General features: G+C 41.1%; 1 protein-coding gene across 3 annotated transcripts in view; it reads left to right on the top strand.

The window, feature by feature from the left end:
- The window catches only part of LOC140508339 (uncharacterized), a 42,499-nt gene extending 36,164 nt beyond the window's left edge, over nucleotides 1-6,335 (top strand). For all 3 annotated transcript variants that reach the window (XM_072616179.1, XM_072616177.1, XM_072616178.1), the window contains one exon: nucleotides 2,787-6,335. In XM_072616179.1, coding sequence (XP_072472280.1) covers nucleotides 2,787-5,047 — 2,261 coding nt within the window. In that variant the 3' untranslated portion in view covers nucleotides 5,048-6,335. The remainder of the gene's footprint in view (nucleotides 1-2,786) is intronic.
- The last annotated feature ends 7,583 nt before the right edge of the window (nucleotides 6,336-13,918 follow it).

Here is a 13,918-nt window from a genome sequence, read left to right as displayed (position 1 = left end):
GTAGCCATCTCTAGTGGAAAGGAAGGAGGGAAATGAAATAAAAAGAAAGAAATTTACATGATAACTTTATTATTGGAACAGGATGTTTTACATAATTGATTTGCTACTTCATGTACAATGATCTATTTTTTTATTATATCATGTTAACAAAAATGCTTATTTTATTCCATGAGTTAAAAACAGAGAAATTTTAAAAAATATTGATAACATTTTTTGTAAGTGCCTGGTGCTGCCTAGGAGACAGAAAGGTAGTTGAGTAGAATAGATTATTAACTTTGTGTTTGAAAAATGTCAAGATAAATTTTTGTGATAAGTATCCCTGATTTGGTGAAAATTGGGAAGAAAGTAATCTGTCAGAAATTGGACAGAGATGAATATCATACTCCACTTACCAAAATAAGGTCTAAATGTATACATAATCCAGATATAAAGGAAGATACAGGAAATTTAAAGATCATTATGGCACATCTTACTATTCAGACTTAGGGAGAGGTAAACTATGAATAAACGAGATAGCATGGTGAGGTGCAAAATGAATATTTTTCAGTTACATTAAATTACAGAGGTTTAAGTACAACCAAAACCAATGTAGCCAAGATCAGAAGAAAACAAGAAAATTTTGGGGGTGTGTGGGGGGGAGATTTATGGACAGTTACTCACAAAGGTCTTATACCTCAAAATATATAAAGAACTTGGTCAAATCAAAAAAAATAAGAGTCATTCTCCAATTCTAAATGGTCAAGGGCTAGGAACAGGCAGTTTCTGACTGAAGAAATCACAACTAGTTACAGTCATATGAGAAAAATTCTCAAAATCATTATTTATTACAAAAATGCTAATTAAAACAATCTTGAGATATCTTCTTATACCTGTCAGGCTACAAAGATAGATGGGGGAAGGGACAAATGTTGGAGGGGATATTAAAAATCTGGCACAATCAGTCATTCTTGGCAGAATTGTAACCTGATCCATCTATTTTGCAGAACAAGCTGTAATTATGCCCCAAGAGATGTTAAATTCTGTCTACCCATTGCTCCAGTAATACTGTCCTTAGGTCTGTTGTGCAAAGCAATTAAGGAAAACAGAAAAAAAAAATTGGCCGTTTTAAAATGCTTATAGTAGCTCTCTTTTTGTTAACAAGAACTGTAAATTGTGAGACTGCCCATTAGTTGGGTAATAGCTTGAGAAGAATGGAGTACAACCTGAAGTACGTGGTCTGTAGCTTCAACAGAGTTTAAAGATGACCGCTTAGGAATGCTGTGGAAATGTTCAGCCCAGCTCTCCAGAATCATGTCCTTGTCACTGATCCATGTGGTTCCATCAGCCCTGAGTAGTTGAGGTGCACCATAGGTGGATAGGGCTTTGGCTCATATACAGCCTTTAGGGCACTTGGCCATCTCCAGTTTTCCTGATCTCTATCTGGACCCAGATGGCTCTGGAGGAGAAAGTTAGCCTGCTCAGACTGGTGACATGGCACATCCTTCCAGCTCTTAAATCCAATTCAACTGCAAGTCCTGGCATCATCTTCCTGATGTCATGGTCCTCTTCCAGAACAAAGGACAACCCATAACCACACAACCTTAAACCCAGTTCACTCTGACTGTCATTTATTGGCCAACAATAAGTCTGCCCAAACACCACTCTATGTTTTTTTTTGGTGGGGGGAGGCAACTTATGACTGAGAGTGAATGTAAATAGCAATGGTTTCTCCTCAGGCCAGTGACTTGAAGGTCTTCCCATCAAAGTTTGATTTGTTTTTTTTATTGAAGGTACCATCCCTTGATTTACTTCTTAAACAGGCCTAATCACTGAATCTGCATTTCCTCAGTCAGACTGAGAAATTGAAAAGATCTTGGCTTAAAAAAAACAAGGTGTCCCACTACATCTTTGACCATCTACAGTTAATTAAGATAATTAATCTGTATCTGGCCACTGAACCCAGAAAGCTCAGAAGAATAAAGTGAGGTTGGTGACTTTGCACAGCTCTCCTTCACTCAAATACAAGTTATGACATCATCTTCCTGATGGCATGATCCTCTTTGAGAATGAAGGACAATTCACACTGCCTTTAGGGCATGATAAAAGTGCTTTGGATTGTTACAGTCAGCATAAAACTAAATTCCTTTTGCCTTCTTATTTGGCCAAGAATGCTGAATCTCTCAAAGCTTTGCTTGCCTTTAACTTTTGCAGCAGTTAAATACAGCTTTCTTAGAGATGGATGAAGTAACATACTGGTAGGCCTGTCAAGTTCTAATTTTTTATTTACTACCTTCTGAATTTCCCCATCATTTTGCTCAAAACTAATTTTGATTTTTACTTGTGTTCTGAGAGCCCAGATGAGTTTATATGGTATTATACGATAAGTCCCTGAAAGATGACCACTCCTTCCATGCTGGAATGTTATAAACTATGTTTTGGCTCAGCCTTCTCTTCCAGGTTAGCTAGAAAGTGTTCTCCCATAAAGAGTCACTTTTAGCTATTGCCATTAAATCTTCTGGTGGTGACGTTTCCATGGGGCTGCTGCATTTTTTGAATGTGAATGTTTAGGCTCTAATGGTGCACATCACCTTTGTCACCCTCACATCCTGTCTGTTTCTTCTCCTTAAAGTGACAGTCTATATAATGCCAATATTTGCTCCAAGAGTACATCCATGAAATTCTTTTGCATTTTTGTTGGTGATGGGGTCATGAGCTGTTAACATATTCAGTAACCATTGCTATTACATTTATTTATTTGTGTATATCTTTTTCCTGTTCATGTGTCTGATCGTTTTCTTTGGTTGTAGAGACCAGTTTTGAAGCAAATGAAATAACTAGAAAGCTGGGAATTTTTTTGGAAGAGCATGACCAGCAAAGATTCATGAGTGATGGTCTGAGGGACTTCAGTTGGAGTGACATTCGTGACTTTATTCTCAAAGTAGATAGAAATCCGAAGTGTGACTGTGAATTTGAAATTGCAAAGAAATTCAGAGAGTCTTCCATGCCACATTACTGTAAGAAAATGACCTCAGGGAATTACTGTGTTCTAGATAGTGATTACAGCAAATGCCTTTCTGAGGAGGGAAAGCTTTTTCAGTCCCATGGGAAGAGAATCCATACTAGAGTACAACCTTATGGATATAATCAATGTGGAAAGATTTTCACACACAGGGACCATCTTGCTCCACATCAAAAAATCCACACTGTAAAGAAACCTTATAGATGTAATCAGTGTGGAAAGGCTTTCACACAGAACTCCTTGCTTATTACACATCAGAGAATCCACACTGGAGAAAAGCCTTATGAATGTAATCAATGTGGAAGGACTTTCACACAGAAGGGTCATCTTGTCACACATCAAAAACTCCACACTGGAGAGAAACCTTATAGATGTAATCAGTGTGGAAAGGCTTTCACACAGAACTACTTGCTTATTGCACATCAGAGAATCCACAGTGGAGAGAATCCTTATCAATGTAACCAGTGTGGAAAAGCTTTCACACAGAACTCCTTGCTTATTACACATTGGAGAATCCACACTGGAGAGAAGCCTTATGAATGTAATCAATGTGGAAAGGCTTTCACACAGAAGGGCCATCTTGCTACACATCAAAAACTCCACACTGGAGAGAAACCTTATAGATGTAATCAGTGTGGAAAGGCTTTCACACAGAACTACTTGCTTATTGCACATCAGAGAATCCACACTGGAAAGAATCCTTATCAATGTAACCAATGTGGAAAGGCTTTCACACAGAACTCCTTCCTTATTACACATCAGAGAATCCACACTGGAGAGAAGCCTTATAGATGTAATCAATGTGGAAAGACTTTCACACGGAAGGGCCATCTTGCTACACATCAAAAGCTCCACACTGGAGAGAAACCTTATAGATGTCATCAATGTGGAAAGGCTTTCACACAGAACTACTTGCTTATTGTACATCAGAGAATCCATAGTGGAAAGAATCCTTATCAATGTAACCAATGTGGGAAGGCTTTTACACAGAACTCCTTGCTTATTGCACATCAGAGAATCCACACTGGAGAGAAGCCTTATGAATGTAATCATTGTGGAAAGACTTTCACACAGAAGGGCCATCTTGCTACACATCAAAAACTCCACACTGGAGAGAAACCTTATAGATGTAATCAATGTGGGAAGGCTTTCATGCAGAACTACTTGCTTATTGCACACCAGAGAATCCACAGTGGAGAAAATCCTTATCAATGTAACCAGTGTGGAAAGGCTTTCACGCAGAACTCCTTGCTTATTGCACATCAGAGAATCCATACTGGAGAGAAGCCTTATAGATGTAATCAGTGTGGAAAGACTTTTACACAGATGGGCCATCTTGCTGCACATCAAAAAGTCCATTCTGGAGAGAAACCTTATAGATGTAATCACTGTGGAAAGGCTTTCACCCAGAGCTTCAGTCTTACCACACATCACAGAATCCATACTGGAGAGAAGCCTTATAGATGTAATCAATGTGGAAAGGCTTTTACGCAGAAGGGCCATCTTGCCACACATCAAAAAGTCCATTCTGGAGAGAAACCTTATAGATGTAATCATTGTGGAAAGGCTTTCACCCAGAGCTTCAGTCTTGCTGCACATCAGAAAATCCACACTGGAGAGAAACCTTATAGATGTCATCAATGCAGAAAGGCTTTCAGAGTGAGCTCCCAACTCACTACACATCAGAGAATCCACACTGGAGAGAAACCTTATAGATGTAATGAATGTGGAAAGGCTTTCAGAGTGAGCTCCCAACTCACTACACATCAGAGAATCCATACTGGAGAGAAATCTTTCCAATGTAATCTGTGTGCAAAGACTTTTACACAGAGGTCTAATCTTGCTGGCCATCGAAGAATCCATACTGGAGAGAAGCCTTATAGATGTAATCAGTGTGGAAACACTTTCACAATGCGCTGTCATCTCACTACACATCAGAGAATTCACACTGGAGAGAAGCCTTATAGATGTAATCAATGTGGAAAGGCTTTTACACAGAGCATCAGTCTTGCTAAACATCAGAGAATTCATACTGGGGAGAAACCCTAGGAACTTCATTCATTACATATTATGGCAGTGTGTAGTTATTGTATTTATGTGACAATAATGTTCAACAGAATTGGTTCAGATTCATGGCAGTATTCATTAACCTTTCCATTCATTCAATACAGTCATTGGAGACAAAATTCATCACATGCACATATGTTCTCAATTATATCCAAATATGTATTTGATAGGTTTTCAACCTTTCCCTTGGTCTTGGGTCTTGTCTGCAGGGAGGCCAGAGGAAAGGGCAGTACATCTGGCCACTTGTAGGTGGGATTTAGAGGACAGATTGCCAATAGGAATTAGAAAGCTTTAATCCACTAAGTAGAACGGAGCAACTACCACAGGAAATGTTGGGGAGGCAAGCTGGTGGAATGTTGGGTAAGGTGGACAATCAGCATGAATACTACATTCTGGAGGCTTACACAAATACAGCGAGCACTAGTTTACATCTAGTGAATAATTGGTTCAAAAATGTAACTTCACTATTTGCTAATTATTAACAGATAAAATTTCATGATTTTCTAAATGATGGCAGATGAAACTCACTTCTTTAAAATTTAATGCATAAGTTTCATTACTTTGGCTGGCACAGGCCCTCTCACAGAATCTCTGAACACTGTCAGCAGGCCTGAGGAGATCTTTTCAGAAGTTAAGTAAGAAGGCCAAAGGAACCTCACACACAGAAACTTCTTCAGAGGATTTTTCTCTGCTTTTCTCCCCACAGTTACTTATCATTGTCAATTAGTATCTTCATTAAAATTTACTTGGGCACTGGGGTGTTAGAGCACAGTTTGACGCCCATCAACCAGGTCCTGGAGCAGAGTTTGTATTGATCTTGATTTTTGTTAGCTGAATTAGAAAGGAGAAGGAAAGTTTGGGGGTGAAAATGAAGGCAAAAGAAGGAATATATATATGTATATACATACATAATACATACATACATATACACACATAGACACACACTATGAGAACCATGCTTACTTTACACAGAACAATATTTGTTGTGAAACCAGGAAAGTTCTCATTTTGTTTGGTTAATTATTTTGCATTCTTTTTTTACTTTATTGTAAATTTTATTTTAGGCCCAAATGCCAGAATACAAATACAGACTAGAAAAAAATAACCAAAAACATATCAAACTTAAATATGGGAACTTAAATACAATGTTAAGAAAAAAAAAAAGCATGTCATGGGCCTAACAGAACACAAGAGAGGATTGAGTTATGTACAAAATTTTCATTTCAAGAAAGCCGGTATGATAAATAAATAATCCTTGTGTTGAAAATTGTCCATCTTTTCTTTGCTTCCTTGTGAGTTCTTTGGTTCTCTGCTGTGCATTTTTAAAATTGTGTTCCTTTTTCCCTCCCCCTAACCTTCCAGGAGCCTGCAATCAAGTTTAGACATGTTTATAGCTATAGATATATACGTATATAGAGACTTACAGTTTCCAAAATATATTCTACTCCTGATCTTTGTTTTTTGTATTTGTGGATATCTTTGCTTTCTTATCCCTCCTACCTCCTGTATTTTACTTCTTCCCACTAGGTTGCCCTCCTATTACTCGCCTGGCCCCTCCATGGATTCCCTCCCCTATCCTCCCATTCACATAAATCTAAACACCCCTTTTACCTATTCCCTTTCCCTCTATAGATCCCTCCCTTGGCCTCTCTCCCTTCCCTATGACCCTACCATTTTATTTTTTCTGAATTTTGAAGACTTTTATACTCTTCCAAATGTGTGTGTGTGTGTGTATATGTGTGTATGTATGTGTACTATTTCCTCTTAAACCATTCCCAATAAAAGTAGATTACCAGAACTATTAGCCCTCATCCCCCATCCAAGTCTTCTGTATCATTTCTTCCTCTTAAACCTCATTTGTATAAAATACTCTTTTTAGCTCTTCCTAAATGGTTTCACTTTTTAAATTCATATCTAATCAGGTTTTCTCCAATCTTATCAGCTTCCCAATTGATAAGAATCTTAGACATACATTACATATATATAAAAATAAACAGTCTGTCTTTATGGATCCCTTATAATCATTCTTTGGTATGTACCTTATATTTCTCTTAGGTTGTATATGTCAAATCTTCTATTAAGTTCAGAATTTTTAGAAAAGAAAGTCTTGTAAGTCTGAGAATTTATCAAATGTCCATTTTTTTTCCATTCAGGATAATACTTAATCTTGCAGGGTATGATATTTTTGTCCAGAACCCCAGTTCTTTTTTTTTTTTTGATATATCATGTTCCAAGATGTGCAGTCCTTTAATGTCCTGCTGCTCGGACTTGTGCAAGTCTAATTGTGGCACCACCATATTTAAATTGTTTTCATCTTGATGCTATTTTAATATTTTATCTTTGGGGGTTTTGGAATTTGTGAAATTCCTATGAGTTTTTCTCATAGGATCTCTTAAGTGGTTAGCAGTGAATTTTTTTCTATTTCTACTTTGTCCCCTTGTTCTAATGCTTCAGGACAATTTCCTCTAATTATTTCTGGTATTATTGTATCAGGATTCTTTTTTTTTTTGTCATAAGTTTCAGTTAGCCTTATTATATTTTCTCCTATTTATCTATTCAGCAAATCTGTTTTTATGTTTTACTTTTTTCTCTTTTTCATTATTCATATTTTGTTTAATTATTTCTTGATCTCTTATAATTCTCCTGACATCACTTTGCCCAGTTCTAATTTTGAAGGTGTCATTTTCTTCCTTAAGATTCTGGATTTCTTTTTCTAATTGGTTTACTTTCCTTTTATGACCTTGTTTTTCTTGGATTATTCTTATTTTTTTCTTTAGTTTTTTCCTCTGTCTCTCACTTCGTTTTTAAACTCTCTTTTAAGATCTTCTAAGAATTCTTTTTGGGCAGATGACCATTTGACGTTATTCTTTGGTGATTTCTTTACTTCAATATCATCCTCTGAGGATGAACCTTGGTCGTCTCTATTCCTGTAGCAGCTTTGTATGGTTGGATTCTTTCTCCTTTGCCTGTGCATTTTTTGTGGTGATAGCTTAATTTTTGTAATCACTCCTAGATCTGGAGTATGGGAAATGGTGCCTCTTGCCTCAGATCTTCAGTTTCTGCCCGCCTGCCTGGAGCCAAAGATGAACCTCCAACCTCCTGTAAGTGCCCACAGCCAGGGCCCTTCTGCACTCTTGGAGTGTGTCCTCTATACTTCTCACCCCACTGATCTTATCAGCATTGCTGGGTTTGGCCTTCCTTATCAGCAGAGGTTCCCTCAATCTTCTGGGGCTCAAATGCCCAACTCCCTTCACTATCCCAGGAATGAAAATTTCTGTTACTGGGGCCAAGGCAGCCTCTCAAACCAATTAATTCCTAGGACTTGCTGCTGGTTGTTTAAAATGACTTGTTAAACAGGACCCTATCCTGGAGGTGTTTACTCTTCACAGCCAACAAACCTAGTCCAGGGATTTTTCTTCTCATCTTCTTAAATTATTCCAGGAAGACCCTGGTTGTGCCCCATTCTTATTTATCTCCACCTGTACTTTGTTAGCCCTAAGGTGCTATTTCCCCCTTGTGGGGGAAAACCTTGAGAGCTTGGAATTTTCTGACCTACTGTGCCATCTTACTAGAATCCTCTCCAATTATTTTACATTCTTAGTGAATGGGTCCCTCCCAAATGGAGAGCACATTTTTTTCAGACAGTTGCTAGGCTTAAATGCCCTAATTTCAATTCAAATTTTCCACCTTCCTCCCATTGGTCAGCATTCCAGTGTTCACTAAATTCCACCCCTTGATCACATATTCTCATATATTTTATTCTTCATATTTTAGTGTATTTGTGTGCATCAGACAGAGAAATAGAGAGGAATTTTCAATTGCTTAGGGAACTGACAAAAGCTGTGAGTCTGAAGACATCAATGAAAAGCGTGGGTTTATGGCCCTTATCCCCATCCTTTGTGAATTAGATCTGATCTGGCAGTTGTCTCACTTCTCCTCTCTCCACAGTGTGAATGTAAATACTAGATCTTAACTGTTTCTCTTTTACCCAGGAGCCCTGAGATTCTTCTTCCAGGTTTTTTTAAAATTTTATTAAAAGAGGCCATCTCTAGAGTAACTACTTAAAGAGGCCTCTTCATTGAATGGGTGTATCACTCAAAGTGAAAATCTGATAAGACCTTAGCCTAAAATGGCCAGGGTCCCACATTGCATCCTGGGCCATCTCCAGTCATCCTGATGAATATCAGGCCACTCGACCCAGATGACTGGAGGAGAAAGTGGACCTGGAGACCTTGCACAACCCTCTCTCACTCAAATCAAAGTCAGCTGCAAGTCTGGTCATCATCTTGATGTCATAGTCCTCTTCAAGAATGAAGGATAAACAACAAGAGGAAGAGGCATTTTCAGAACAAAAAAAGTAGTAGAGATGCTGATTTCCAGGTAGCCAGTATTCACCTCCCACTGGCTTGTACAAGAAGTTTTTGTGTTATTTTCTGTGGAAAGGACATTCAGTTATACCTAACAACTGACACATGACATGGTTTAGGGTTACTGGGAACCCTGAAACATCAGAGTACAGAACAAGTCTGCTTGGAAAGAATTCAAGTACTTTGAGTCAAAGTGGTGAGTGTTATTATAATGCCAATAGAAGAGGGCTAGATTCTTAGTGAAGCAGCCCCTTAATAGAGATTAAAGATTGATAATTATGTAGGTGGTGGTGGTGGTTGTTTTCATCCTTTGTTTTCAAGGAAGACCATGACAGAGAAACGATGACATGACTCCCACTTGACTTGGCCTTTTCAGGTACTCACTGAGAGGGAGAAAACACCCACTGAGTACATAGTCCTCTTTTAAGAAGTAGTCAGGGAATGGCCTTTTTAGTGAACAGCAACAAAATAATAATAAATCACACTGGGAGGGATAGAGAAACTGTTACAATTTATGGTCACTCTAAGCCAGCCATTAACTAGTTTGGGCAGGGACCTATTGTCCAACTTGCGGCCTTCAGAGTGCACTGGGTTAAACGTTTTGAGAATGACAGGAAAGGAAGGAGAGAGGAGATGTGACCTTGCACAGCCCTCCCTCACCCAAAACAAAGTCAAGTGCAAGTCATGTCATCATTTCTTTGATGCCATGGTCTTCAAAAAGGAAGGATGAACACAACAACCTGCTTCACTCAGCCTTCTAGAACCCACCCCCCTACCCCAAAGACCCTGCTCTCCTTAATGGAGAGCCCAACCCTTAGCCCCTGACTGCTGCTCTGTGGCCATCTTGGGAAGCACACTCACACCCTTGGTGCTCAGATTCCCCTTATCACTGAGGCTTTCAGACAGCAGTGTCCTCAGTGTCACCTCCCTTCCCTCAATCTCTTGGAGAAAACTCAAAGATGCACTTTCTGTCCAGTTGTTCTAAGGGAACAAAGGACTTCGCGAGTGATGATTAGCTACCTGTCTAATCAAAGAAGTACAGCTTTCTTTGGACTGGTGTAAGAACTTTCTAAAAGAAATATTTATATTTCTCATGACATATTTATATGTCCTGTGCCACACAGCAGACACCACAGGACCAGCCTCTTAACTCTTTCAACTCTTCTTACACCTTAGTCCTCTTCTCCCCTCTGACCCAAGGACGCAGGCATCCTGGCTGGTATTGGACCAAGACCCTCCATCCCCTGACCCTGTGCCTTCCCAATGTCTGTGTCTCATGCTGAGAATGTCCTCCCCCTCACCTGTGTCTCCTGGCTTCCTTCCTTCCTTCCTTCCTTCAGGTAACATCTCACCTGAAAACAACTTTTGCCTGGACCCTGACACAGCTAGAACCTTCCCTCTTAGGGTGCCTCCCATCCATAGCGTAGAGAGCTTGTTTGGAGACAAATGCTGACACGTTCTCTCTCCAATGGACTTTGAGCTCCTTGAAGGCAGGGACTGTTATTGTTTCAACTTTCCTTTGCATCCCCAGTAGGTTAGCACAGTGCTTAGCACACAGGAGCCACCTTCTTGCATTGTTGCTGTGTTGTTCATCCTTCATTTTCAAAGACCATGACATCAGAGAAATCATGACATGACTTGCACTTGACTTGGTTGTGAGGGAGGGGGGATTGTGCAAGGTCACCAGCCTCACTTTCTCTTCCTGAGCCATCTGGGTCCAGTGATCAGATATTCATCAGTTTGACTGGAGATGGCCCAGGATGCAATGGGAGACCTTGGCCTTCTCTAAGGATAACCCAGCTCATCCTCTCCCTTATTTTGGGGTTTACTGGCTAGATGTCCTTTCTTTCTTCCCTCTTCCTCCTTTCCTTCCTCTTTCCATTCCCTCCCACCTTCCTTGCTGTCTACCTTCCCTCCTTCCTCCCTTTCTTCCTCCCTCCCTCCCTTCTTTGTCATTCTCAAAACCTTTAACCCAGTGCACTCTGAAGGCCATAAGTTGGACAACAGTAGGTCCCTGCCCAAGCTAAAATTAATGGCTAACTTAGAGTGATTATCAGTAGTCACTTTCTAAACACTTCTTAAAAAATAGGAAATGGGAGGGATTCACAGGGACCTGGGGAGGTTTATGTGGGCTGAGGCAGGAGGACAATTTCTTTTCTCCTGACAAGACTGCAGAGGACAACCTCAGTAGGAATGGATAAAGCTTCCTTGGCTCTCTTGGATTCCAGGTTTGCTGATGCTGGTCAGGTCTGTGCATGGACTGCACTTACCTGGGATGAGGGTCTCTAAGTGCCAGGGCAGAAGGGGCTGGGGCCCCAGATGAGACCAGTCAGTACCTCACTGACCCCAGACCCAGAGCTCTGCCTCCACCTGATACTATGGGAGAGATGAAGATTGGGAGGCTGGAACCCAAGCGTAAAACTGGGGATGGCACCCAGGACCTTTGGGATCTGACAGGAAGCCTGGACAAGAAGCAGGGCCAACTTCCAGAGACAGGGCTTGGAGGGAGGCCTGCTCCTAGCAAGCCTGGAGGACACTCAGCAAGAGGTCAGAATGGTAAGATGAGGCCCAAAGAAAGGGAAGCCAGAAGAAGTGGGGTGCAGGAATGGGTTTTTGTCCAGAAGTACCTGGCCCCTACGTGTGCAGAGCTTGTTCTCAGAAGGCAGAGAGTGCTCAGCTCAGAGGAAAGAAAACAGAGATTTCAGCTCCAGGGGTGTAGGCAGAAAGATCTATCTCCTAATGTTTCTGTTTCCAGCCAATCTGCTCTGGGTAGATCTTCCTAATTACAAGAGCCCTGCCCTGCCCTGCCCTCCACCCACCACAATGACCCCTCCCCTTCTCTGCCTTCCTCCCAGGCTTCCAAACTTCTCCCCCATTTCTCTGCCACCTCCCTCCCTTCATCCCTCTCTTGCCTTTCTCTGGGACTCCAGACCTCCTCAGCAGAATCTCCTGGTCTTCTAGCTCTCCCCGCCTCACACACACTACTCATCTTCCCCACAAGGATATGCCCAGCTTACATCCCTCCTGGTTCTTCCAGCCATTCCCCTCCCCGACTCCCTCCCCCTTCACCCCCCCCCCCCCAATTCTTCTCTGCAGCCTGGGTCTAGACCTGCCCACCCCCACTGAACTCTCCTCTAAACTGAACTCATTTACCATCTTGGCCCTTCTCCATTCCTGACCTTCCATACCCTAATCCTAACACTGAAGGCACCTTTCCCTGTGTCTTGTTCTTATTTCCCAAGAGATCTCTCTCCCTGGAAGACAGTCCTAATGAGGAGCTGAAGCTGGGACATTAGGACACTTGGTCCCAGAGCATATGTTACAGTTCATGTTATAAACTTCTGTATTTACTTATATAAACCTTCACATTGCCCTCTCAGTCTAGGTTTCTTTTTTTTAAATTAATTTTCATTTATTTGTTTTACTACATAAAGAGGCCATTTTCTGCCTCATGTCTTATTAATCACTGAATGGGTACTGCCTCAGTCAAACTGAGACCTGCTAAAGACCAAGGTCTCCCACTGCATCCTCAACCATTTCCAATGCTCCTGATCTGACCACTGGACACAGATGGCTCCACTGAGAGGAGAAAGTGAAGCTGGTGACTTGGCACAGCCTCCTTCACTTAAATACAATTCCCCTGCATGTCATGGTATCACCTCCTTGATGTCATGGTCCTTTGTCAGAATGAAGGATATAAAATCACAAAAGAAATTTGGTTGTTATTTATTGAAGCTACTGAAATCCATCCCCTTGGAGATCCCACTATTTCCCTTTTCACCCCAGCAAGGAACATTGGTCCTGGGGCACAAGGATGACCAGAGCAGGGATGAATGTGGGATTGTTGTGGGAGGGGGAGGACCCCAACCCTCTGGCATAGAATTCCTTATGGAGTCTTCTGGTATTGTTTTGTTTTTTGTTACAGAAGTAAACAGTCCCCACCATCCTGGACTTTATCTTGCAATAGAAAGGGGTGGGCAGGGATACGCACTAGAATCAATTATGGGAGTCAGTGGAATTTACTGAATAGGACTGATATGGGAAAGACTGAACTTCAGCTTAGATTTTATTTTTTTTAAAGCCTATTAAGTTAGTTAAGTCAATCCAGTTCAGTTCCTGTACAGGTCTTCTAACTGGAGATGGCTCATATGGGCAGTCTTGTTTATTTGGCCCCATAAGAGTACGTTGGACAATGGTAGGGAATTTAGGTCCCCTTCAAATTCACCCTCCCTGACCTGGGCAAAGGAAAAAGGACAGGGGTGGCAGCTACCCAGGGGGTCCCGCTGGCAATATCCCTGCTGCTGGACATCCTGTAGCCCATTCAGAATATGTTAGTACCACCTAGTTTCAGTACCTCCTGATGACCCTGCCCTTCCCCGCCCCCAGCAGCTGTATGAAAATAGGAAAGTGAGATGGGTCAAGGCAGTATGAGGTAAGAAGCCAGTAAGCTTCTACACTTGGTAAACTCACTCTTTTAAAAAGTTGC

The sequence above is a fragment of the Notamacropus eugenii genome, chromosome 5 (genome assembly GCF_028372415.1).
Source record: "Notamacropus eugenii isolate mMacEug1 chromosome 5, mMacEug1.pri_v2, whole genome shotgun sequence".
Taxonomy (NCBI): Eukaryota; Metazoa; Chordata; class Mammalia; order Diprotodontia; family Macropodidae; genus Notamacropus; species Notamacropus eugenii.
Note: the sequence above shows the minus strand (reverse complement) of the source record. Positions and strands in the feature narration are given on the sequence as shown.